The 24,491-nt window shown below is 44.0% G+C and overlaps 3 protein-coding genes and 1 long non-coding RNA gene across 5 annotated transcripts; all 4 read left to right on the forward strand.

Annotated features, from left to right (window-relative positions):
- The first annotated feature begins 2,977 nt into the window (after positions 1 to 2,977).
- On the forward strand, positions 2,978 to 9,838 carry LOC120697428 (gamma-secretase subunit APH1-like). The gene is made up of 6 exons (XM_039980674.1): positions 2,978 to 3,199; positions 4,079 to 4,234; positions 4,331 to 4,416; positions 8,183 to 8,308; positions 8,545 to 8,672; positions 9,315 to 9,838. The coding sequence occupies exons 1-6, from the start codon at positions 3,087 to 3,089 to the stop codon at positions 9,456 to 9,458; spliced, it is 753 nt and encodes a 250-aa protein (XP_039836608.1). The 5' UTR covers positions 2,978 to 3,086; the 3' UTR covers positions 9,459 to 9,838.
- An 894-nt stretch (positions 9,839 to 10,732) lies between these two features.
- Positions 10,733 to 14,505, forward strand: LOC120697436 (D-amino-acid transaminase, chloroplastic-like). Of its 2 annotated transcripts, none has more exons than XM_039980693.1 (5): positions 10,733 to 10,996; positions 11,945 to 11,997; positions 12,543 to 12,721; positions 12,953 to 13,626; positions 14,125 to 14,467. In XM_039980693.1, exons 1-5 carry the CDS (start codon positions 10,798 to 10,800, stop codon positions 14,217 to 14,219), a joined length of 1,200 nt encoding a protein of 399 aa, XP_039836627.1. In that variant the 5' UTR covers positions 10,733 to 10,797; the 3' UTR covers positions 14,220 to 14,467. The 2 variants fall into 2 exon arrangements, with proteins under 2 accessions (XP_039836627.1, XP_039836620.1); XM_039980686.1 differs by having other exon boundaries at positions 10,749 to 10,996; positions 11,942 to 11,997; positions 14,125 to 14,505.
- Positions 14,506 to 16,015: 1,510 nt separating this feature from the next.
- Positions 16,016 to 17,432, forward strand: LOC120697453. The gene is made up of 3 exons (XR_005684476.1): positions 16,016 to 16,571; positions 17,126 to 17,195; positions 17,282 to 17,432. It is a non-coding gene; the product is annotated as an uncharacterized LOC120697453 (long non-coding RNA).
- Positions 17,433 to 21,109: 3,677 nt separating this feature from the next.
- Positions 21,110 to 24,259, forward strand: LOC120653255. The gene is made up of 2 exons (XM_039931033.1): positions 21,110 to 21,720; positions 23,791 to 24,259. The coding sequence occupies exons 1-2, from the start codon at positions 21,110 to 21,112 to the stop codon at positions 24,257 to 24,259; spliced, it is 1,080 nt and encodes a 359-aa protein (XP_039786967.1).
- The last annotated feature ends 232 nt before the right edge of the window (positions 24,260 to 24,491 follow it).

Here is a 24,491-nt window from a genome sequence, read left to right on the forward strand (position 1 = left end):
GAGACACCCATGGGGTATGGGTTGGATCTGCCCGCCATCCCTGGAGATCAAAATGGGAACAAGAGAGAAAAAATGTCACGCAGCTACCCCTACCTGGCGCGCCAACTATCGGTGTCCCGACCCGGGGGGCCGGATCCCAACGAGTAAATGCTGCGTGATTCCTCGTCCCAGATGATGATGCAAGAGGCAACACAGTAACGCTCGGTTTATCCTGGTTCCGGCCGCGGGGCCGTACGTCCAGCAAAGGGGGTGTGCGAGGGCACTGTATTATCTTGCACCCGGAGTGCTTGTAGTAGGGGATACAAGCGAGGTGAGAGAGGGAGAGAAGCTCCCAAGTCTCTGCTAGAAGCGGTGTTGAACGTGGCGAATAGGGATGCCAGAGCGTAAGTGATGATGGATCTTGTCTGGGAGCGTCCGAGCGTCCTCTGAGAGAGAGAGAGTGTGTGTCTGAGCGTCCTCTGAGAGAGAGAGAGAGTGTGTGTGTCTGAGCGTCCTCTGAGAGAGAGAGAGAGTGTGTGTCTGAGCGTCCTGTCTAAAGGTAGCCCGCCTCCTCCTTTTATAGTTACAAGGAGGGGCGGCGCACATGAGTGGGCGTGGAAGTCGTCGTATTCCCCCGAATCGCGGGGTACAGTGGTCGGATACTGTAGAAAGTACACTGTAGGGCATGGCGTCAGACGTGGTAGGTGTCCTGGATATCGTCCTTGGTCCTGCGAAGATTGCGCCGGTCGTCCTGCCAGCCCCTGCAGGCGGCGTGGTCGTCGCTGATGTATTGTCTTCTATATACGGCGCGGTGGCGTTCAGTGGGCCCTGCGGACTAGGGTCCTGCATGCACCAGCGGTAGCGGTAGCGGGACGCGCGCGGCCCGGACCCCCTGGTCAGAGTGCGGGCGTGCACACTAGGAGGTCCGGGGGACACGCGGAGGTCCCGGACTCCTCGGGGGGGAGGTCCGGGGGACTCCGTCCGTGCGTGCTGAGCGCCCCTTTCTGAAGGACACGTGACGTCGCCGGACCCCTTCCTCAGCGGGAGACAGGTCCGGTGGTCGGTGTAGGCAGAATAGTAACGGGAGCAGTGCAGAGCCTGTCTTGTCTCGCGTCGCAGGTCCAACAGTGCTGCTACAGCACCCGGGATGGCGGAGCGGTGACCGGAGTCAGCGGATGGGACCCCGGTCACATCTACTGTGGGAATGGCGGCCCGGCGCCGCCTGTCCTGGGTGCCGTGGTGGAGTGGCTGGCCTTTAATGCATTCGTACGACGGGCGGGTGAGCGGCAGGGCCGTTTGTCCCTTATGCCGAGAGGTGGCCTCGAGCGAGGCGGAGATGTTTTGTTCGCTCGAGGGTAGGTTCGCTACCCTCGAGCGAGTCGGAGATGCGGGGCGCAGTCGAGGGGTCTCGACGGGGACCCTCGAGCGAGGCGGAGACCGTCCCACGGGTTCGAGGGGGATGCGAATGGGCCGCACGCTGGGCTTCTTTGAGTCCTTTCCTTTCTTCTGGATGTGAAGCAGGCTGTGGGCCTTCGTGGGCTCAGTCGTTTAACATGTGTTTGCGTTTTAAGGCGATCTTAGTACCCCGATTAGGGTGTCCCTAATCGTGGTACCCGACAAAACTCATTTTCTTGTAAAAGAAATTAGAGGTATGAACACAAAGGTACATATATCCTCCTCTGTTACTTACTGTAGGAATAAGAATTTATCCTAAGAATAAAGTTGTCCTAGGAAAATCAAGGTATGAACACAAAGGTACGTATTTAGCTATTTTCATGTTTAATTCATATATTAGATAGTGCATTGCACATACGCAAAAAACATGCCTAGAAAATATCTAGAAAAGTGCTTAAGCCCGTGTAGGCTCTTGGTGGAGGGGCACACCATAGAAACCGCTATTTTTAACATTATCTGCCAGGCTGTTAATAGTAACTCAATATTTCAAATGGTATTTTTTTATAAAATTGTCTATTAGGTCATTATTTGAACCGTACCTAGTTATTTCAGATTTTTTTTCTAAAAAAACTCCACCGGTACCTGCAAAATATTTCAGATGTTGTTTCATAAAATTTCTTGTTATATGTCCATGATGGCCCTACAAAATTATTTGAATTTTTCATAGTCACTGTAGATCACAAATTGATTGGGAATTCATAATATATTAATTTTTGTTGTTTTTTATCTTATCCGTTAAGTTGAGTTTTATACCGAGACTTTATGGATGTGCATATTATGTACATTCCAATTTATAGTACGATACGGAAAGGGACATACCCATTTATAGTAAAATGCAAAAATGTTTTTTTATACCTTTTCAAACCAGTAAAAAAGATCCCACACCATTATGATATATGTATATTAACTACTAAATATTAACTATATCTACAAAGTTTTCAAACATTATATAAAATTGTTATTAGAGTTAGAAATTGATATGATATGTCCTTCTATAAAATTTTATTGGCAAACTAGTGTAATTAGAAAAAATGATGAAGACAAATAATTTAAAATACATTTTTCACTGATATTGTCCATATTTTGTTGATCACAAATTTGATAGATGTAGACCCGCAGCTGTTACAAAATTTATCCCAATTCAAGATAAAAATATAAGATAGGACATATTATTAGTGACCGTCAAACGTGTCTGTACATTGCGATGGTTGAAGATCCTGTATGGATCGCATATCAAATCTATTTTACTTATAGGCAAAAAATTGATAAAAAATCGCAAATCAAATCTATTTTAGATTATAGGAAAAAATGATTAAAAAAAGTACGCCAGGTGCATATATCATGCACAGGATGATTGATTGTTCTTGAATTTGGTAAGATTGCTGAGCATGTGTACCACAAGCTAGACCTCACGATCCACCATTTGTGCCTCTGTTCGGCGACGCGATGGCGATTAGCCCTCCCCTTATGTTGGCCGTCGAAACGCTGGACTGTCGAGGTGGTTTTAAACAGGATGACTAAATCTACTGTAGTCTGTCAGTTTAACCTTTGTGACAGAGCTGCGCGAAGTCGCGAACAGAGCATTCCTCTGCCCCTCCAAAACAAGCCTGTTCCCCCTCCCGCCGGCGGCGAGCGGAGCGGAGAGGAGAGAGATGACGGTGGCGGCGGGGCTGGGGTACGCGCTCATCGCGCTGGGCCCCGCCCTCTCCCTCTTCGCTGGCGTCGTCGCCAGGAAGCCCTTCCTCGTCCTCACCCTCCTCTCCAGGTCTCCCCCCCCCCCCCCCCCCAAGCCTCGCCTGTTTCTTCATCTCCTTCCTTTGCGTTTGGAACTTTGGATCAGGCCGTTCGTTGAGCGCTGGTAGAGTCGAACAGCTTGTTCGTCGAGATGGGAGGCATTTGATTGAGGCGTTCGGGGATTTTTAAGGGGAAGCCCCGCTCCGGCAATTTGTTTAGTCAAGCTAGGGTTTACGGATTCTGTTCTTTTTGATTGGTTGATTGATTCAGTGCTCGCGACCTCGATCCGGATACTGCTAGTTATAGTCAGCTCACATGGCGTGTTTTGCGCAGTGTTTGGAGCCCTCGATTTACCTTCTCTGTTCGCATAACCTGTGAATCTGGTTTGTATAGACGTGGAATTCAGACCCGAAAACTTGACTATCCTGCATATGACACTCTCCATAGGCCCTAGGTTAGGTGGAGACTCAGAGCGTGCTGAGTGTCAGGGCCTGTGTTTACTGCCTTGCCAGAGTTCCTTGCTATCCGCTTTCTTGGTTTTCAGTATTCACCTAATTTACATTGGAGATGTCAAATACATAAAGGCTCAGTGCTTGCTGATATCAAAGAAAATTGATTACTTTGAAGAAAATATGAGTCAACTCGATCCACTATGTCTGATGAGCAGTTTACAAATTTGTCAAAGGAATCTAGAAACCATTTTCCTCTCTATCCATGTTGGCTTCAGGCCTTGATGGCACTAGGCCACTAGGGTGAGTGCCCTGTTTCCCAGCATTGGTACCATATGTTCTTTAGTGTAGTGTCTGAGCCTAAAATACTAAAGTCTACTGTATGTTTTCTTATAAACTTCGAAATGGAAGGATATTCTCATGATTTAAATCCTAACTTTTGCCTTATATTTTTCGTTCAGCACCTTGTTTTGGCTTATAAGTTTGATAGTCCTCTCGGGAATATGGAGGGGATTTCTTCCTATAAAATCTGGAACTTGGTGGGCATATGCAATTCTGATCATTTCATCTGTTGCCTTGCAAGAAGGCACTCGTCTTGTGTTTTGGAGGCTTTACAAGTAGGTAAACCATAATAGAAGTTGATGTTCTCTTATTTATTTATTTATGATAGTTAGTGTTCTTATGTGCTGTGGTTGTGTAAACAATGTTTCCAGGAAAATGGAAGAGATGCTAGATGCCTTTGCAGATAGAATTTCTAAGCCACGTCTTAGTTTGACAGACAAGATGCTAATTTCTTTAGGTAATTTATTGTGATACAAGATTAAAATTATCTTTTGTGGTTCAAGGAGGACCAAATGTTTCCTTGCTTAGCAATTTATATAAGTTAGAGTGAAATGAATGTGCAATCTTTAAATTTGTCAAGGAGTGTCATCTAGGTCCATGAACACGAGAATTGCTTGTAAGCGTCCATAAACTTGTTAAAATGCGTCATCTAGGTGCAAAGTACCCAAAATACATCCATGATAAAAAAAAAACGCGGCGGGGGGGGGGGGGGGGGGGGGGGGGGGTTGACTGAAACTGTGGGGGAGTTCCCCACAGCAAATGCATTAAATAAAAGATATACAAGTTTGCGGGATACTTACAGGGGGGGAGGAGAGGAAGGGGAGAAAAAAAATTACAAAACAGGGATTACATGATTGAATCTATCCATTGTGCAATTGTGGGTCTATCTATTTCTCTAACTCTCAAGCGTTGGAGATGAGCCTGCTGCTTGAAGTTATGGAGCCATTCACCGTGTTCGGCGGCTAGCTTCCGGGCTGCAGCAGCAGCAGCCAGCAGCCGCCAGCAGCCTAGCAGCGAGCAGCCAGCAGCAGCAGCCGCGAGCAGCCCAGAAGCTAGCCGCCGAACACGGTTATTGTTGCAAGGTTGGGCTGGCACTGTAAATTTTTTTTGCATTCGTAGGTTCCAAAGCTCCCAGGAAGCTATGAGGAATATTTCCAAGAAGAAAGGCAGTGCATGTGACTGCCTAGCAGCTAGCAACCTGTCACATAATCCAAGTGTATTTGACCAATTGATTCCAAGTTTGTTCCAGCAAGCAGTGGCAAAGGGACAAGAGAAGAATAGGTGATCAGCATCTTCCTGGGTTGCAGAGGTGCACATGACACAAAAAGCATTAGGCTGCACATTAAAATGTCTTCTGACGAGCATGCTCTTTGTGTTAAGTCTATCCACCAGCATGAGCCAAGCAAAGAACTTGATTCTTGGGGTACATTTGGATTTCCACAGAAGCCTATAGATTGGTGAAGCTTGTAGATTCTGATAGACAGAGTGCCAGAGTGGTAATATCGACAGGATGTATAAACCTGATTACCCCAAATTAAAGTCCAAGTATCCATGGAAATTGCATTATAGGGGAAGGACGCTAGATCATATTGTAGATAGATCAGTTCCTCCATGGCTGGAATAGATAAAGGCAGGTGAAAGAGTGAATCCAGATCTTCAGCCCCCATGATCTCTTTGACAGAAATGTTTCTGTTCTTAGTGAAAGAGAAGATGATAGGATACTTTGAGGCAAGTATCTCATCAGTCCATAAGTCTTCCCAAAAGGTAATAGTGGAACCATCTCCAATTGTACATTTAGCTATGCCTCTGTATAGTGTATTTAGTCTGAGTACATCTTTCCACCAGAAAGATCCAACTTCACTGGAAGCATGGGGGACTTTCCGCAAATAGCACTTATTCCAAATCATGTTCGCCCAGGGTATGTCTTTCTTGGCATAGAACTTGTGAAGGTGTTTCAAGAGGAGAGCGTCATTTTGTAACCTGAGATTTATGACACCCAGACCTCCTTTGGATTTCGGTTTTTGGACCATATGCCAGGCAGCTAAATTCCCTCCTTTTTTAGTGGCATCATTGCCTCTCCAAAGGCATTGTCTTCGTATTCTGTCAATATTCTCAATAACTCCTACTGGAAGCTTGATCGAGCACATGGCATATGTAGTGATGGGTGAAATGGCTGAGTTGATCATTTGCAAACGTCCTGAGTAGGAGAGAGAGTTGGAGCAGGAGACAAGTTTTCTTTCTACTCTATCCATCAAGGGGGTGAGGTCTTCCATCTTTGGTTTTGTGGTTCCCATGGGCAATCCCAAGTAGGTGAAGGGCATTGTAGCCACTTGACAGCCAAAAGCAGAGGCCAGTTCATCCATTTTGCTGTTCAAAACATTAATAGGAATCATAGATGATTTGTGGTAATTGACTTTTAAACCAGTAGACTCAGTGAATTGTGCAAGTAGCTGCTTGAGGTGTACAACCTGGTTGATGTCTGCTTGCATGATTAAAATTGTGTCATCAGCATATTGTACCACTGGAAAATCATTGTTATAATATGGGATTGGGGCATGCAAGAGGCCATTCTGCATAGCATCATTCACAATATATTGCAGCAATTCAGCAGCCAACACAAACAGTAAAGGGGATAAGGGGTCCCCCTGTCGAACTCCTCTCTTGCATTTAAACTGTTTACCAGGTGTGCCATTTAGAAGAATTGAAGAGAATCCAGAGGAGAAGATCATGGAGATCCATTTTAACCACTTATCTGGGAAACCCATTTGCCTCATGATATGTAGAATTGCACAATGCTCGACTGAATCAAAAGCTTTTTGCAAAATCTAGCTTGAGAATAATAATCTCCCTTTTGCTGTGATGGCACTGATGAATGTATTCGAAACACCAAGCAATACAATCTTGAATGGTCCTGCCTTTAATAAAACCATACTGGTTATGATGAAGCAACTGAATAATCACCTGTTGTAATCTATCAGCTAAGATTTTTGTGAGGAGTTTAATGCTGCAGTTCAGGAGAGAGATTAGTCGAAAATCATTTACTGTTTCAGGGTTGTTGACCTTTGGAATCAGAGTAATGTAGGAAACATTAATACTTTCCAAGTTGACAACACAATCAAAGAAATCCTGACAGAGATTGTAGAAATCGGACTTTATCAAAGGCCAACATTTTTTCAAAAAAAGACCATTGAAACCATCCGGGCCAGGAGCCTTATCAATTGGCATGTGCTTCACTATTTGGTCTATTTCTTCAGTTGTGAAAGGTGACACTAAGGACCCCACCGTTTTTCATTAGGTGGAAGCAACACGGCTTCTCCCGGCCGCGGAAAAACCCCCGAACCCTGGACATGCCCGAGAGGGCCAAGCCTTGCGGCGAGCACAGCGAGGGGATTTATTTACCCACGGGTGGAAATTCGTCCCACCTGGGATTCGAACTCGCAGCCTCGTGGGGGCGACCATACCTCAGCTCCTCTAACCAACTAGACTAGAGGAGCTTTTGTAATACATCCATGATTTTGATCTGTCATTATAAGATATCCACGTTGATATGCCACATCACCACATCAGCAACCATAGGGGTAGTTTGGGGCAGTTTGAACCTGGATGACACATTGAACAAGGACTCGAATATGCATTTTCAAAGTTCATGGATCTAGATGAAATTTCATGAAAAATTTAAGAACTGCCCGTGTGCATTTCACTCTATAAATTAATTTTCTGCTGCTGCCTTGTATTTTTCCCAGAGTTTTCAATTAAAAAGAATATATACATATTGTAGTTACACTTGTTTATTTGCCAAATTATGCCCTGTTCTGTTGAAGAGCCAACATTGCAGATTCTTTTTTTCGTAGAAAGAAATGCATGCCATGTTATTTATAATCCTCCAGCATATTATTTTCTTCTAATTTTCTGGTGGCTAATTCCAACAAGGTTACATTGTTACACAGGCTTATAAATGCTTGCCAGTGCTGTAACATTTGTGGTCATAACAAAGCAAACACGGTTTCTCTTCTTCTCCATTGTTGATTTCACACTAGAAATCCTTAAAAACTTAGACTTGCCTTGCATTACTAAATCAGCTGAATAATTTGAATCCGACGATGTACATTTGCTTACTGATTGGTTGCAGCATTGTTTTTTTTGCTTTCCCTTCTATAATTCTAGGATGGCACAAACTATAATTCCTTCTGCTCATTCACTTCTGTTTGAAAATGTTTGTGCAGCTGGCGGTTTAGGTCATGGAGTAGCTCATGCAGTCTTTTTCTGTCTCAGCCTTCTGACTCCAGCATTTGGTCAAGCCACATTTTATGTTGAAAGGTGTTCAAAGATGCCGTTTTTCCTTGCATCAGGCAAGTGTTTCCCGTTCTTCCTAATATGAATTTTCACCAAGGAAGGGAATATAAGAATTCCTTCTAGTAGGAAAAACACATTTGTAAAATGTTTATTCCAGCTTTGATGCTCAATTTTATGTCATGTTGGCAGTATTTTTTTTTCTCCCATATCCTTGATGCATTTGATTCGAATTGCAATGTTTTGAGTTTGCTTTGCATTAAATTCACTGTTATCTGTATGTGCTATTTTCCAGCCCTTATTGCACTTGGATTCTTGGTCATCCATACATTCTCAATGATCATCGCTTTTAATGCATACGGTGAAAGAAAGAAAAGTGACCAAATCTTTGTCCCAGTTGTTCATTTGACTGCTGCTGTAATGGTAAGAACTCGTTCTTGTTTAGTTCTTGTTGAGCTGATTGTCACATTTTTTTTAGATCGAGTACTTTGTTAGTTTGTCACTTAATAAATGTGAATAATGCGTGAACAAGTTTACCTTTGTTATTATTTTCATGCGTTTGTGTATAGCATTTATTTTTTTATACTAACCCCAACATAGGAAGCAGTGACCATGAATCCAGTAGCAGGTTTTAATATTGTTCTACCTATGTTGGGTCCTTCCAATTTACCTTTTCTTATTAAGAACTTGCATTGATAGAGTTATATTACATAAATTTCTAACTTTCAAAAGGAGTTATGCTCCATAAATCAATATGATGTTTTGAATTGATGGAAGTTGAATGCAAAATACCAAAAGTTTGGTAGTCAACTAAAGTAACATGAAACAAATGTGGAATCTCTGGTTCCTTTATGACAATGTTTAAACTTGAACTGAATTGTCTGCCCTGAAACCTTAGTAAAGTGCGCAATAGTACCATGCTGGTTTAAACTGAGTAGTTTTATTCATTTATACATAGGCCAAGTGAAATTTATGCTCTGTATGATTTCATTGCTTTTGTCCGTGACCGTGACAATGCACTGTGAACTTGTGCCTGACGTTATTTTACCATGGTGCTCATTGCAGACACTTGTCAACCTCGCCCCAGGGGGTTGCCTCATCGGTACTCCTCTGTTGTTGGTCACGGCTGCACTGACCTTGCCGTACTGCTGGCGAGTGGCATGCCGGAGACTAACCGAGCATCAGCATCGGCAGCTGAACAACAACTAGCTCTTGCCAGTGTTCCTCGCATCATGTAATTTCCCCATGTGTGTTTGCCTTAATCTTCTCATGCGTATAACAGAGAAAACTCAGGCTGACAGGATGTGAGTGGTGTCTTGTAGTTTAGGCAAGAGGGTTTACCAGAGTTGCGCTCAGTTAAAGACGCTAGATTCTGTCTGTACTACGCTCTAGATAGCGTCCTGAACAACAGATGTCTTCTGAGCCAAGCTGTGTTTAGATGCGAAAAATTTGTGAAAAGTGAAGCTAAAAAGTACTGTAGTATTTTATTTGTATGTGGTAAATATTGTCCTACCATGGACTAACTAGGCTCAAAAGATTCATCTCGCAACGTACATTCAAACTATGCAATAAGTTGTTTTGTTTACCCACATCTAGTATTTCATGTATGTGTCATTTGTTATATTTAATGTTTCGATGTGACGGAAAGTTTGGAAGAACTAAACACAGCTCCAGTGAAAATGCTGCACTATTGATAAATTGTACAACACTTCGGCCATCACTGTTTTGATCGTCAACATGACACCCTGAATATTGCTTTGTGATTTGTGAAGCTACTGCATTTCTTCGTTGGTTTTGGAGAACAATTCCACACGAATCCTGTGGTCTTGTTTGTTTGGATGCTTCTAGATCCTAAAATACATTTATTTCCGAGAAAAGAATGGGTGTAACTTTTCGCGATGAATCTAACGACGGTAATTAATCTATGATTGACTATAGTAATGTGTTACAGTAACAATTCTCTAATCATACGGTTAAAGTCCTCATTAGACCAGTCTCAGTGAGAGTTTTATGGGCGCAGATACCTAGATTGAAAATTAGGTAACCATGCCAAATGAGTTTCATAGTGATAAAACTCTCATCACATCTATGAAACTCTAACATTCTCTCTCCTTACTATATCAACAAAATTAATAATATTTAATATCATGAAATTTCTCATGAAATCTCCATTGAGACTCGCCCTAGATTTCTCTCGTAAAGTAGTATAAAAATCTTATAAGCTGTTTATATTTAATATCAGTAATTAATGGTAAAAGTTCCATACCACAACTTTAATACCGGAGCCTGGGAAGTCAGTTGATGACAAGTGACCCGTGGGGCCCGCCAGGACAGGACAAAGCAGGAAGCCGACAGAGTTCCCGTGCAGTTCTGCCACTAACATGTGGGACCACTACTCCGCTGGCCCACGCGTCAGTGGCAGAGCTGCCCCTGATCCTTGTCTGCCTAGGACAGCGGAGCTGTCTTCTCTCTGCGACAGCGCACGAGCTCGACAGGAAACGCCCGCCTCCTCACCAGTTCGCCCCGGCCCGGTTTCGCTCCACACCCGATGGCCAACTTCCCCGCCACTCCGGCGGCCGCGGCAGCCACCGGCCACCGCGTCTCGCCCTCGCCTCGCTCTTCCCCTTCCCTGCCGCGGAGGACGACCGTGCTGCCGTCGATCGGGGCCGCCGCAGGCCCCGCTGCTTCGTGGTCGTGGAGGGGAGCGGCGGCGGTGGCCAGGGCCGCCACGGACCCCGACAAAGCCGGTGAGTGTGCCTTCCGATGAGCCCGGCTGTAGAGATAGCGTACTCGTGCATTTTTTTTTGTTGGTTCTGCTCAGGTTTGTTCAAACACTGTAGCAATTTGCATCAGATTTCAGAAATGTGTCGCGGTGATTCGGTCGAGACCCTGTAGGTTTCGCATGCGGGTTGGGTTTCATTTCGTGTATGAGGTGGTGTCTTTTGTTACAGAATTCCTACTCTTCTCTGAAGTCGTAGGGGAGACTTGTCGTTGCTGAATTTGCTTAAATCCTCTTTGCCGAGGTCTCTAGTTCTCGATCCATGTCTATCTGACGGGATAATGTGTAATTGTAAACATTTCCGGATGGAGTCCGAATAATTCCAAGTACCCAGAGTCATTTAGTTGTGTTCTTTAGGTGGAGAGTGGGTGAGTTCATGCTAACAAAGGGATTTCTGTTGTTGGTTTGTTGGTGGGTTTATTTGATGAAGGCCGGCTGCTTTTGTCAAGTGTGGGAATTTGAAGATAATAGGATTGCTACCAACTCGTCGTGACTCCCTGCCCTTTTCTTGTTGATGGCGACGGGCTGCAAATGGTTGGATAATTTGAATATTGGTGAATTGTATACACAAGATCATATTTTGAAGAGTGTATCTGTGACTGTGACCCAACTTTTCATAACTTTAAATTATTTTAGATACTTCTGGAAGGATAACAGCTTTGGTTCTTGAGTATTGATCTGAGTTATTTTCTAGATGAAAAAAGAACAGCAAAATCCTGATCAAATTGTGTCCTCAGAATTTTTTTTATATGCTCTAGATTGTTGTGTTTCTCTCATATCATAGATTTTTCACATTTAGACAGACATGCATTGTGAAATTAAATGTATTTAACTACCAAAAATAACACTTGTGTAGCATGCAAACCTAAGAATTATATGCTTCCTGGAACTAAAGAGCATCTTTACCATGCAGCAGGGGCAAGGCCAATCATCAATCCAAACAACGTCCCTGTTTTGTCTTTCTCTGAGGTGGGCTTTCCTGTCTTTTATGTTGTCAGGTGTCACGGATTTAATTAACATCTCTTGATAACATTTATAAGACAGTGGCTAGTTGCTCCGATTCTTTCGATATATTGTCTTGTTTTTCATGATTATGCTCCCTTCTAGATTAATTTCTGTTCACAGTTGTGCATCGTATATCCATTGTTAGCATGCTGATAGAAACTGTGTTCCTTTTATGTGGTCTTTTTAGAACCATTTGTTACAACTTACAACCATAGCATGTTCAGTGCAGTTGGATTGTTTTGAGCACTTGTTTCTTATCTGACTAATAGTTGGAAAGTGGTAACTCTGCACCTAAACACTGTAAATATAATCAATACCTATAAAACATCTATTAGTTGTACCTTCAGCCATGCTGGAATAGTTTCATTATATCTGTAGAAGCTGGGCATAGTTCTGCATGATACTTCGTTGCATATTTACATGACTGGTTAAATTACTCCATCATTATACTGTCAAAACTCAAACAAGATATACTGCATCTCTTTAAATCCATAACCTTTGCCCTCAAGGTTGCTGAAAGGCTTGATACTTTCCAAGCCTCTGGTGCAAGGAATCAAAATTACATGGCCATGTACTCTAGTATTTTTGGTGGAATTACAAAAGATCCTTCGGCAATGGTGATACCAATCGATGATCACATGGTTCATAGAGGTCACGGGGTTTTTGATACTGCAGCTATTATGGATGGGTAAGCTCTTCTATAATGTTAATGTGAACTACATATACATATCAAATAGAATAACAGTTAGACAAACCACCTACTGAAAATTCTCCTCATACTATTTTTCTTGTTGGAATTTGATCTACAGAACTTAGAAAGCGAATAAGAAAGAAGCATCCCTTTTTTGTCATATTTCTTTGAAATTTTGATTGGGACATCAGTATGATCTTATTTTCTGAATTGACATAATACTGGCAGTCACCTCTACGAGTTAGAACAGCACCTTGACCGCTTCCTGAGGTCTGCATTGATGGCCAAAATACCATTACCTTTTGATCGCTCAACAATTAGAAGCATACTTATTCAAACTGTGAGTGAATCAAACTGCACTCAAGGATCACTCAGATACTGGTTATCTGTTGGACCTGGAGACTTCCAGTTATCTTCATCTGGCTGCGCCAACCCAGCCCTCTATGCTGTTGTTATTGAAAGTCCATCCTTACAAGTACCAGCAGGCTGCAAAGTGGTGACATCATCTATACCGATAAAGTCTCCACAGTTTGCAGTGATGAAAAGCGTGAACTACCTGCCGAATGCACTCACGAAGGTGGAAGGCGAAGAAAATGGTGCATTTACTGGCATTTGGTTGGATGATGAGGGCTTCATTGCAGAGGGTTCCAACATGAATGTTGGCTTTGTGACGGCTAGCAAGGAGCTTCTCATGCCCTGTTTCGACAAGATACTCAGTGGGTGCACAGCAAAGCGGGTTCTGACCCTGGCTGAGCAGCTAGTTGCTGATGGAAGGCTCAGCGGGATAATATCAAGGAATGTGAGTGTTCAGGAAGGGAAGGCAGCGGACGAAATGATGCTTATTGGGAGTGGCATTCTGGTCAAACCTGTTGTTCAGTGGGATGATCAGATAATTGGCTCCGGTACGGACAGTTCTACATGCTTATTACATATTTACATACCACATTTGAACAGTAACAACAGTGACCAGGAAGTCTTGAAAAAACTTAACTCTGCTCTATTGTGTATGAAGTTGATATTAGATAGGTTTGGAGCGTGAAAATACACTTTGCTACCTAGAGATTGGTATACTGTTTTGGTTCGTCAGCCACTTTTAGTTTTTGTTGGAGAAGTCAGCTGCCTAAATGTAAGGAAATTTCCAAATGAATCAGATAAAAACAAACAGCTAAACATCTAAACATCAGATTAAAAGATCTCCCACATACATGTTTCAATAGATGGTAAATTTACGTGGTTGACAGTTTTGTGTACAACAGTAGCAACATAGGTTAGAAGCCTTTTAACCGTGTCACTAGTTTACTGTGACTCCACAGAGCAAAATACAACTTCTTTCTGTTTTCAAGATGGAGCATATACCAAATGCTCAATTAATACTAATTGCTTTTATTGTTTCTTCACAGGACAAGAAGGCCCAATAGCTCATGCGCTTTATGTCCTCATTCTTGAGGACATGAGATCTGGTCTGCCATCAGTTCGTATCCCCATCCCTTACTAAAGACTGTTTGTACTTTTGCATATGGCCATATACGATTATGCATGAACGAAGGTTATCAGAGTTGCAAGCTCAGTCATATAAAATGTATATATATAGTAAAGAAATTGGGTTCTACAGAGTTTCCTTGCTAGCAAATATGTCCGTACTTTGCTATAGGGGAAGACCTACGAAATCTTGACATCAATTCATGTGAAACCATTTTACAGGGTTCAGTAACACTTGGGTAATGTTTGGTTGACTTGTGGTAACGGAAATGAATAACGGCTGTAACGGGAAGAATTCAAGCCAATACGTGTTTTGTTTGGTTGATGCAAATGTAACGGGATCCTTGCCGTGGTCACCGAAGGCCTTCTCCCTCCTCTGGCCAATTGCCCTGCTGATTACTGATGGCCGCAACCAGAAGAGAACCATCCGTTTCTGTATTTTGGGTCATGAAACATAAGTAGCAAAACAGTGCTAGGCCAAAATTTTAGGGTAGTCCCGAGTCTACCTGGACTACCTTTTGGGCCCACCACTAGTGATGGAAGGAGACGATTGGCGGAGCGGTGGAGAAAGGACGAATGACGAGCAGCACAAAGTGGAGGAAGCCGATGTGGAAGCCGTGGAGGCTCCATGGATCAGGCCGCGCGGACTGGAGGAAGGCTGGTAACAATTCACGCCTAGGTGCGAGTGGTAACAGGTTTCTACATACCGGTGTCACCTGATTGTGGAAGAAAACGGATGAAAAGAAAATTCACATTTCTGTCCATCGGTATTTCTGTATTATACCATATTGTCGGGTATACGGAAATGAGATAGAAAGTTCTAGGAACGGGATAGAGATGACCGGAAGTAGGAAAACAGAAGATGAAAAACAAAATATAATCTCATACAATTTTGAGCTGAAAAATATATAAGAACTAGACTGAATTGGGACGATCAAAATCACCAGAGCCATGATCCGTTACCACCCAGGCGCATTGGTTGCCCCTCGTTGTCTCCACGTCGTCAGAAAGATTACTACCCCACGATCTGTTACATACGGTGGTGATTACTTTGCAGTGCGGCTTCCGGGGGTGGGGGGTTCTGCCAGCATTCATACTGTCCCTCGCGGCCTCGCCCTACCTTTTATCCATCGAGAATAAAATAACACAGCTCCTGCAGCTTGGGCTAAAAATGTCAATGGGTGATTCTTAGAGGCATCTCCAACCCTTTTTAGTTCAAAATATTATATTAGTTTTTCAAAATAAGATTTTATTTTAAAAAAATAGCACAATATTTTGAACTAAACAACACCCATTGGCACCCCTAGTTTGGGCCCCTCGTCCACCAAAAGTCAGCAAAATACGCTCCCCTTGCTCCTTCCTCGAAATTTCATACCGCCCCCCTCCTCCTATGTATCCTTGTCGTTTTACACCGCAAGTCAATTTTCCTGTTCACTCTCTCCCTGTCAAAAAAAAAGGGGAAGCCTCGTGTAGTCGTGTGAACCCCCAAGCGCTGTCGCTCTCCTATGCTTTCCTGGCTCCTGCTCCTCTTCGCCGCGTCTCTCCTCCACCAAAAGCCATTTCTTCTTGAGCGCAGCAGCTGTTCAAGCTGAAACCCGTGCCTCCCTTTCGGCGACCAGCGAGCGGCCTCATTCTTAGCATTTGATCTTTATAAGCTTTAGATTTGGGTCCACCTCCAAGTTTATGGCTTCACGGTAAATTCCAAAAACAGTCGGTAGGCCCTGTTCCCTGTACTTTGTGGTCCCTTAATCTTTAGATCTGCATTGTGCGTACTCTTTTTTTTTTGTCGATTTCATGTTGCCATTTAACGTCGTTGATAGTTTTTCCGCTGTCTTGCTACACTTTTCCTCTTCCGCCATTTGCTCCGTTCGACTTCATGGTCTCCAGCCATTTTCAGATAAGATCTTGGACGGTTTGCATTTCACTATTTTCATGCAAGATCTTTGGGTGTGCGCCTATTTCTTTCCGAACATCCAGTGTTCTGTAGCATGCCGTTTTTCCTCCCGTTTTTTTTTCCTCTAAAAAAAAGAACACGGTTGCTGGCCATTTCAGATGTGATGCCAGCTCTCCTGGGTGCATGTCTATGCATAGCTCTTAGCCCGGCCCTTTGCTGCCTCATCTCTACGACTCTACCTACCTCGGTTTATTTTTATATAACCCAGTTGATCCGGCCATCTTATGCCTAGTCTTATTTTATTTCTTTTTTTGTCAGCACCATTTTAGTCGGAGATCCACTCTGCCGGACTCTATTTGGCCTGCTCAATTACCTGGTAAGACCGGCTCATCAAGTGATTACCTTTTGGGGCAACGAGTTTTCTGAGAAGCGCCGCCGCTACTGCAAGTCTGCAACGGTTGTCGCCTTTGCCTGGTAATATTTCTATTTGTAAGTACATCTCTCGCCCGGCGATAATTGTGAGTACCATGCATTGATGCCGTATAATGGCTTCTAGCTATGGGCTATATATATACGGAGTAGATACTGCTAAGCAAATAGGCGCCAGGCTGACACACATTGGCATAATGGCATCGCTTCTGAATTCTCGTGCTTCCTTTAACTAAAAAGTTTTTTTTTTTGCCTTGTGTTGATACTCTTTAGCTTCTTTTTTTTGCACTTTCTTTTTTTTTTATGGTCTTTACCTTTGCAGTTTCCCCTGACATCGCTGCCTTTCGGTAGACGTTATGCTTCCTGTTGGTGTGAACTCCATCTCCTTGCTAAGAGCTGTGTCTAGGCAGTACTGTCTACCGTATACATCTTTGATTACCAAGGTTGGGGATGATGGTACTTTGCTATGTGGAGTAGAATTAGAGCTACCGCAGCTGGAGTTAGTCACACCGCATCGTTACTTCTTTTGGAGCCCTGCAGAGCAATCCTTAATCCTTGCCTATGAACGATCAGCAATGCAAGCTGTTGCTTTCTTGCAGGGTGTTTACAGATTTAGTTTAGCAGATACAGGAGTATCGTGGCCCCTTCACCTACCATTCCAGATTTAAGGTAGGAAACAAAAAAACACAGATGCGTGTCCATTGCTCCTCCATGTTGCAAGTTACACTCACTTTTTCTTGTTTACTTCCTTACAGCTATTTGGAACTACAAAGCTAGATGCATGAAACATTTTGTAAGGGATCCTAGACTAGCAGCATCTTTGATCCACGAAAGGCTGCAATTGCCATCAGAAGGACTAGCAGCATCCTGGTAATTACCTAGGCAAGATTAGCTATTCTGTGCAAATCTTTATGGACTACGTAGCTTCAATGCTGTAGCCTAATGTGTCTACAATGCTGATATATGAGACCGACCTTTTTAAATGCTGTTTAATTCCAGATTGGCACCCTCTTCTAATTCACAACACCATGAGAAAAAGGAGGGAAATAACAAGATCAGTATGCACCTAAACCGAAAGCCCAACAGTCGGTACAGTAATAAGCCCATAAACTACGGCCCACGTTTTCCTCTTCAAGGCCCGTCAACGCTAGCTACCCTTGTTGCATAGACGCTCCAGCTCATGGCGAATATGGCCCAACACAAGACAGGCCACGCTATCGCTGTGCACCGTACGTGCTCCTTCCCGCTTCTTGTTTTCTTTTGTGCCAACTCGCCTTCACAAGTTTGGGACCTCGTCGACGGCGGTGACTGGCAGCGGCGATCTCCGGCGAGGAGATGGCAAGCATAGGAGTTTGGAACCTCGTTGTATTTTCTCCTCCTTTGAGGGGCTTCTCTGCAGTTTGGTCAAGGCAGCTGTTTTTGTATCCTTATCGTACGTACTTGTATTCGTTTGGATCTATGTATGTACAGTTTCCTTATGTCAAATAATATAGTAGTTTTATAAGAAAAACTCGCCCAAAAGATTTGGCCGGGGCCTGTTTGGATCGGGGGTTAAAAATTAGCCCTCTTTCTTTTAGCCTCTTTAGCTCCAAAAAATTCAAACGAGTAGGGCTATTTGAGGCTAAAGTGAATTAGCTCCTACAATAGACGCTTATTGGGGCTAATTCTGTATGGACCTCATGGAAAAATCACTTTTCTTCTCACCCCCCATGCATGAAAAGTAGAGCCAATGCTTTAGTCCTCAGAGAAAGTCTTATTACAGGCTGCAAGCAGGCCAAGAGCATGGTTAATAGCAGAGCCAAGTGCTTAACTATAAGTTAAATGCTAAGAGCCAAGTTATATAATAGTTGTCTCATATTTGTCTCTTATAAAGTTTTTTATTGTTATGTGGTACCATGTCTTACTTTCTCTTTCTTACTCTTCCTCATATACATTTTTATTTGGACCCACAAATGCTTATGCTTCCGTGCCAAGCTGGGTGCTAGAACAAGAGCCAAGCTCTCTTCTCTCCTCCACATCAGCAAAACTACTGACTAGCTTGGCTTTAAGTCTATTTTTGTACTTGCTCTAAATACAGAGATAGACAAGAGGGGAGAGGAGAGAGAGGAGAACCGGGCTATAAGCTTGCAGCCGGCTTCAACATAAGAACCAATAATTCTTGTGAGAGAGACAAGTGGACCATATATTAATGGTGAAGGACTAACTACTATACAAATGGGCTGATAGATACGCTGTAATAATCCTTACAGCTAGCGGCCGGCTGTATTATTAATCTTACGACAAGTGAAGGCTGGAGGTGGCGATGCCTAAGAGCAAGATTAATATTACAAATGGTTACTTGCTATAAGGATTCTTGCAGCCTACCTCTCAGCCCACTTATATAGTAGTTAGTCATTCACTGTTAATGTAAGCCCATTTCTCACTCACAATATTTATTGATGATTCTTATGTCGAAACTAGCTGCAAGCTTTGTAGCTCACTTCTCCTCTTTCTCTCTACTCTCCCCTCTCCTCTCTTCTCCATCTTAGCATTTAGCTTGTTTGCAAACTGTTATAATACTTGCTCTAATAGTTGCATAGGCCTAGCTAGCCATTGGCTCCATTGTCCTTCTAGCTTAGCGAGGCACAAAGCTCACTTCATGCATGCATGCAAATTGATGCTACTCCTAGAATGTAAGGCATCTTGAATTTTTGTAGACAAATTATGGAGGTAGAGAAAATACACATGTACCTCTCACTAATATATTTTTTTATCTTGCCCACACCAAGGAGATTATCATATATTTTTTACTCCCCTAGCCCACCGCAATTGATTTCTTTTCAAAGTTTGCACCAAAACTAAGTATCATCTTGATGTATCCACTTGAAATTAATAAAGTTTCACTTTTCCAGAAAAAAAACACCAAAACTAAGGAGATTAGCATGACTTTTATGTTTGAAGGGATTTAAGATGCCTTACATTTATGTACAAATTTTAAACCTTTTAATGCCTTGCATTTAAGGACGAAGGAAATAGATTGCTAACTCTGAACGGAATTTAATAAAATGGCGCTGGATTAAATTGTTCTTATTGTACTGAATACAAGCTCACACGTCTTACAAGAGGATTTGCGCGGGAGTGATTAGGTATCTTATGAAATCTGAAATGAAATTATGCGAGGGCTGTTTCATTTATCAACCTAAATCCATAAAAATAACGTGACACTCGAGAAAATCTTGAAACCAAAACATTTCATTTAGAATGGCTTGCGTCATTATACCGGCTGGGCATGGATTACGTTCCAGCAGGGAGGGAGTGAGTAATTAATGAAAGCATGCACGGTAGCATGGATTATGTTCCTGGAGGGAGGGAGGGAGTAATTAATTAAAGCATGTGCGGTAGGGGTGTAGAAAAGACTCTCATACCCATAATTATTAAGCATTGGGAATGTGCTAGGGGTGTAGAAAAGACTCTCATACCCATAATTAAAGCATGCACGGTAGCATGCATTTTTTCTTGCACTCCTCCACATGTACTTCCACCTACATAGTTGCATGCACATCTTTCTATAGGGAAAGACTAAAAAATGATGCATAATTAAGATGATTGAGTCCACTCTCAACCTGAATGAATTACTCCCTCCTTCCCCGTTTATAAGGCATACACGTATATCAAAATTCAAACTTTCTCATCTTTGACCAATAATTTGACTATTAAATTTTTGTTTTTATAATGTAAATTTCATATGATTGGATTCATAATCAAATATAGTTTACAATGATTATAAATTTATAATAAAAAATGATATAATATATGATAAATAAATGGTCAAAGTGTTGTTTAGAAGACCGTGTCATGTTCCACCATGCCTTATAAACGGGGAAGGAGGGAGTATATTTAAGGATAAATTTTGAATCCTAGAATGACATATATTTGAGGACGGAGGAAGTACATCAAACCGGTCTTTTTCCAAAATAAGCTTACATTAAGCCTTTTTATCCATTCAAGAGAAGTCGACGACATATTTTTTGAGACCGTTGATGCCGCGCCTATTTTGCGCGTGGTGGTTAATTACCTAGTTTTTTGTAGCGGCCGCCGCCGCATACAAAATTCAAAATCCCGTCCTTCAGTTCAATATACTCCCTCCTTCCCCGTTTATAAGGCATACACGTATATCAAGATTCAAACCTTCTCATCTTTGACCAATAATTTGACTATTAAATTTTTATTTTTATAATGCAAATTTCATATGATTGGATTCATAATCAAATATAGTTTACAATGATTATAAGTTTATAATCAAAAGTGATATAATATATGATAAATAAATGGTCAAAGTGTTGTTTAGAAGACCGTGTCATGTTCCACCATGCCTTATAAACGGGGAAGGAGGGAGTAATAGAGTGAACGCCACATTTTTTGGGACCGGAGATGCCGCGCCTTTTTTGCGCGTGGTGGTTAATTACCTAGTTTTCTGTAGCAGCCGCATCCAAACTTCAAAATCGATCCCGTCCTTCAGTTTTCCCTATATAAACGCTAGCCACTGATGAAGGGAGTCCAGCTAACTGATGAAGGGAGTCCAGCTCCGGCGAGCCACCACCACCATGCTCAAACCACAGAGTGATGAGGAGGCCACGGTGAATGCCACGAGAGCAAGGAGTTCCAGGAGACGCCTTGCTGCCACCTCGTTCCTCCCGGAGCTGCTCGTCGTGTGGGAGATCCTCGTCCGCCTCCCGGCGGCGGCGCTTCTCCGCTGCCGCGCGGTCTGCCGCTCCTGGCGCGACCTCACCTCCACCTCCGAATTCCTCCTCGCCCACCACCTGCGCCAGCCGTCGCTCCCGCTCGTCTCCTTCTGCGGCGAGATCGACGCCTGCCGAAGAAACGTCGACGCCGGCCTCGACGCCTTGGACTTCCGGCGACGCCCCGCCGAGCGCCGCCCTGTGCTCCGCTTCAGCGACTACAGCCGCCGCGGCAGCTTCAAGGTCCACGCCTCCTGCGACGGCCTGCTGCTGCTGTCCCTCTCCAATAATACCTTCTACATCTGCAACCCGGCCACGCGCCAGTGGACCACACTGCCCAGCCTCCATGGCGGCGTCGCGGGGCTCTACCGGCACAGCTCGTCGGGCGAGTACCGCATCTTGTACAAGCAGTGGACAGATGAGGATGATTTCGTCTGCTACTACGTCCGCACCGTGGCCTCCTCCGCGAAGCCAACGTGCGTTGAGCCGCCAGCAGCTTCGCCGCCCATGGGGCGCACGCCGTCGGTCCTGCTCCATGGCTGCATTCACTGGCCATTGTTTCAAATCCCGTTTGAAATCCGGCGGAAACCGGATTTTTTTCCCGTTACCGGAACTAGGCGAGATTGGAAACCGTCGGAAAATCCGACAGATTTCGTTAGGATTTTTGAAAATTCAAAAAAAAATTTATAAAAAATTGGGAGAAAATCTTATAAAAAACTAGAGTATGTACACGCTCCATTTCTGTAAGCCAAGTTCAAAAATAATGATGTTTGCGCATTCAAATTTTGATTTTCGTCAGAACACGCCAAACCATCCACCTTGTACCTCTGTCTGTACTCATTTTCACCCAAGTAACTCTCTCTCTACTCATTTCCACCCTACAGAGCTCTCGTGACTTACTTTCCCCACTCCTACTCGCGTCCTGGGCTGAGGCCGAGTGGGCAAGGGGCTCTGCCGGTGATGGAGAGGTGGGATCGGGCGTCCGCTCGCCGGTAGCCGTCCGGGAGCAGCGCATCCCGTCGGTGGACTGGCCGGCCGACTGCTGTCCCGGCCAGGCGACGAGAGCCGCTGCAATCGCGCCAAGAAGCTCTGCTCTTGGTCGAGAACCGAAGGTATGTGGTTGGTGTGGAGTATTCATTTTTCTTAGTTTTCTTAAGCCGCATGCTTATCGATTCTTTGGAAGGCATGTAAGCTGCTGAGTAATGAGTTTCGGCATATTGCGTGGCAGCCATGCCTTGCACACACGATTAACCTCATGTTGAAGGACATTGTAAAGTGGCCTGAACATGAAGCAATGATTGAGAGTGCCCAAAAAATTTGCAGTTGGTTCTACAACTCAAACAGTTTGCACCACATGATGAAGACTGCCATTGGTGGCGAGTTAGTAAAATGGAATGCAACAAGATCCTGCTAGCAGTTTCATGGACCTCTCATTGTATGGACGCCTGAGCCTACGGGTGATGACTACAATGAAAATGACAATGATGACGACGATGACGACGACACCGATGATGGTGGCAGTGGTGGTGGTGAGACAGCCGGAGGGACTAGTGCGGTTGGAGGGAGCAGCGGTGGCCATTCAGGTGGAAGGTCTATTAGATTTACTGGAGAGAGCCATTTCACACATGCCACACAGGATGAAGACCATGGAGCACCCACTTCACAGAGACAGACTAGAAGCTACCAAAGACAATCCACACCCCATGAATATGATAGCTCTAGCTCTCTTAGCTCCACCAGTAGCTACCCTGCCGTACCATCATACCCATATCCATACCCACAGCCATACCCATACCCACAGTCGTATCCATACCCTCCACCAGATCCATACGCACAACCATATGACCCTCGGCTGCACTCATTGCATATCATGTATGACTATCTGTCTGGGGCACATCATGAGTACAAGGAGGCTGAATGAACTATTTTCAATTCGTGTGATGTCATGGTATGAATCTTGTATGGACAAATAAATATTAGAACTTGTATGCCATATTTCTATCCATGGACTTGTATTGTAATATGTACTAAATATATTGTATGGAATGCACTTCGGACTTCTATTAATATGGTCGATTTGGTTTGACCAATTGCTTTAGGTATTCAATTTGCACTGAAATGCTGCCAAAATTTTCATTGTTCGTACTAACTATGCAATGCTATGTCCATTATATACATTAAAACATTATATATGTCTTCAAAATATCTTACGACATATCAATTGTTCAAATGGAGTCATTTCTATGCAAAATTTGGCTTCACTGCACCTGTTTTTTTTAATTCCCGGTCGCAGTGACCAGTTCCCTGGTCAGACTACACCGATTCCCGGTCGGGAAAACCGGGTTCCCGTTTTTTGAATTTGAAGTGCCATCCCGTCCGGTTTTTGGCGGTTTTCACCGGGAACTGGCCGGTTTCCCGTTCCCGGACTCAGGCGGGAAAGCAGCTCCCGACGGAAACGTAAACCCTGTCACTGGCTCCCCGACTGCTCGCACCTCGCAGGAAAAGGCCGGTCTGGTTGTTTTTGATACGGTTGCTGAATCATTTAGGGCCAGGCGGATGTCTTGTCCAACCGTTGGCAATTCGCCACGGGCGAATCTGTTTGAGATGGACGGCACGCTTGGCATCAGCCCTGCTGATGAGAGCAGCATGGTACTGAAGCTATGGGTGCTGCAGGACTACGAGACGGAGGCGTGGTCACTCAAGTACCGGATCCGACTTCCAATAATTGAGGTGAAAAGGACTCCTTACGCTAGGCCGCCGCAGTACAGTTTCAACGGGGTCCTTGTGTCCAAGGAAGGGGATGTGCTGTTCTGGTCCGACGACCGTTCTCGTGGTCACCTTTTTCACTGCGACAGCAAGGGCAAGTTGCTTCAGAAGCTCCATGGGGATCATGTGTCTTCAGGTGTTAGTGGACAGTGGTTCAAAGAAAGCCTCGTCAGGCATGACTTCTTCGAGAGGCAAGATGGCTGTCGCCGTCGCCGCGTGAGCCAGCCGCGGTTCTTTTCAGGACTCTAGTACACAGTTGTTTTGTGCTCCGCCCTTGCCTATCTAGCTATAGTACTTTCGAGTAACTAGAGTAGGTTGATGCGCTGAGGCACATGCGTGCATTGCCGGTCTCCAGGCTGCATCAGACTGGGGCATGCAACATGTTATCTTGGAGACGGATTCGCAAATCATGGTGAAGGCGTTGCGAACGGAAGAATATGATCGTGCGTCGAATGGAGTACTTTTCAGAGAGGCAAAATTT

The sequence above is a fragment of the Panicum virgatum genome, chromosome 1K (assembly GCF_016808335.1).
Source record: "Panicum virgatum strain AP13 chromosome 1K, P.virgatum_v5, whole genome shotgun sequence".
NCBI classification, from domain to species: Eukaryota; Viridiplantae; Streptophyta; class Magnoliopsida; order Poales; family Poaceae; genus Panicum; species Panicum virgatum.

Bases quoted from the DNA above. Each gene is read 5' to 3' on its own strand.
- LOC120697436 (XM_039980686.1), top strand. From the start codon at position 10,798: ATGGCCAACTTCCCCGCCACTCCGGCGGCCGCGGCAGCCACCGGCCAC. The intron at 10,997-11,941 runs GTGAGTGTGCCT...TTTACCATGCAG, and splicing joins CACGGACCCCGACAAAGCCG to CAGGGGCAAGGCCAATCATC. The intron at 13,627-14,124 runs GTACGGACAGTT...GTTTCTTCACAG, and splicing joins TGATCAGATAATTGGCTCCG to GACAAGAAGGCCCAATAGCT.
- LOC120697428 (XM_039980674.1), top strand. From the start codon at position 3,087: ATGACGGTGGCGGCGGGGCTGGGGTACGCGCTCATCGCGCTGGGCCCC. The intron at 8,309-8,544 runs GCAAGTGTTTCC...GCTATTTTCCAG, and splicing joins GCCGTTTTTCCTTGCATCAG to CCCTTATTGCACTTGGATTC. The intron at 8,673-9,314 runs GTAAGAACTCGT...TGCTCATTGCAG, and splicing joins ATTTGACTGCTGCTGTAATG to ACACTTGTCAACCTCGCCCC.
- LOC120653255 (XM_039931033.1), top strand. From the start codon at position 21,110: ATGCTCAAACCACAGAGTGATGAGGAGGCCACGGTGAATGCCACGAGA. The intron at 21,721-23,790 runs GTGCGTTGAGCC...TGAATCATTTAG, and splicing joins GCCTCCTCCGCGAAGCCAAC to GGCCAGGCGGATGTCTTGTC.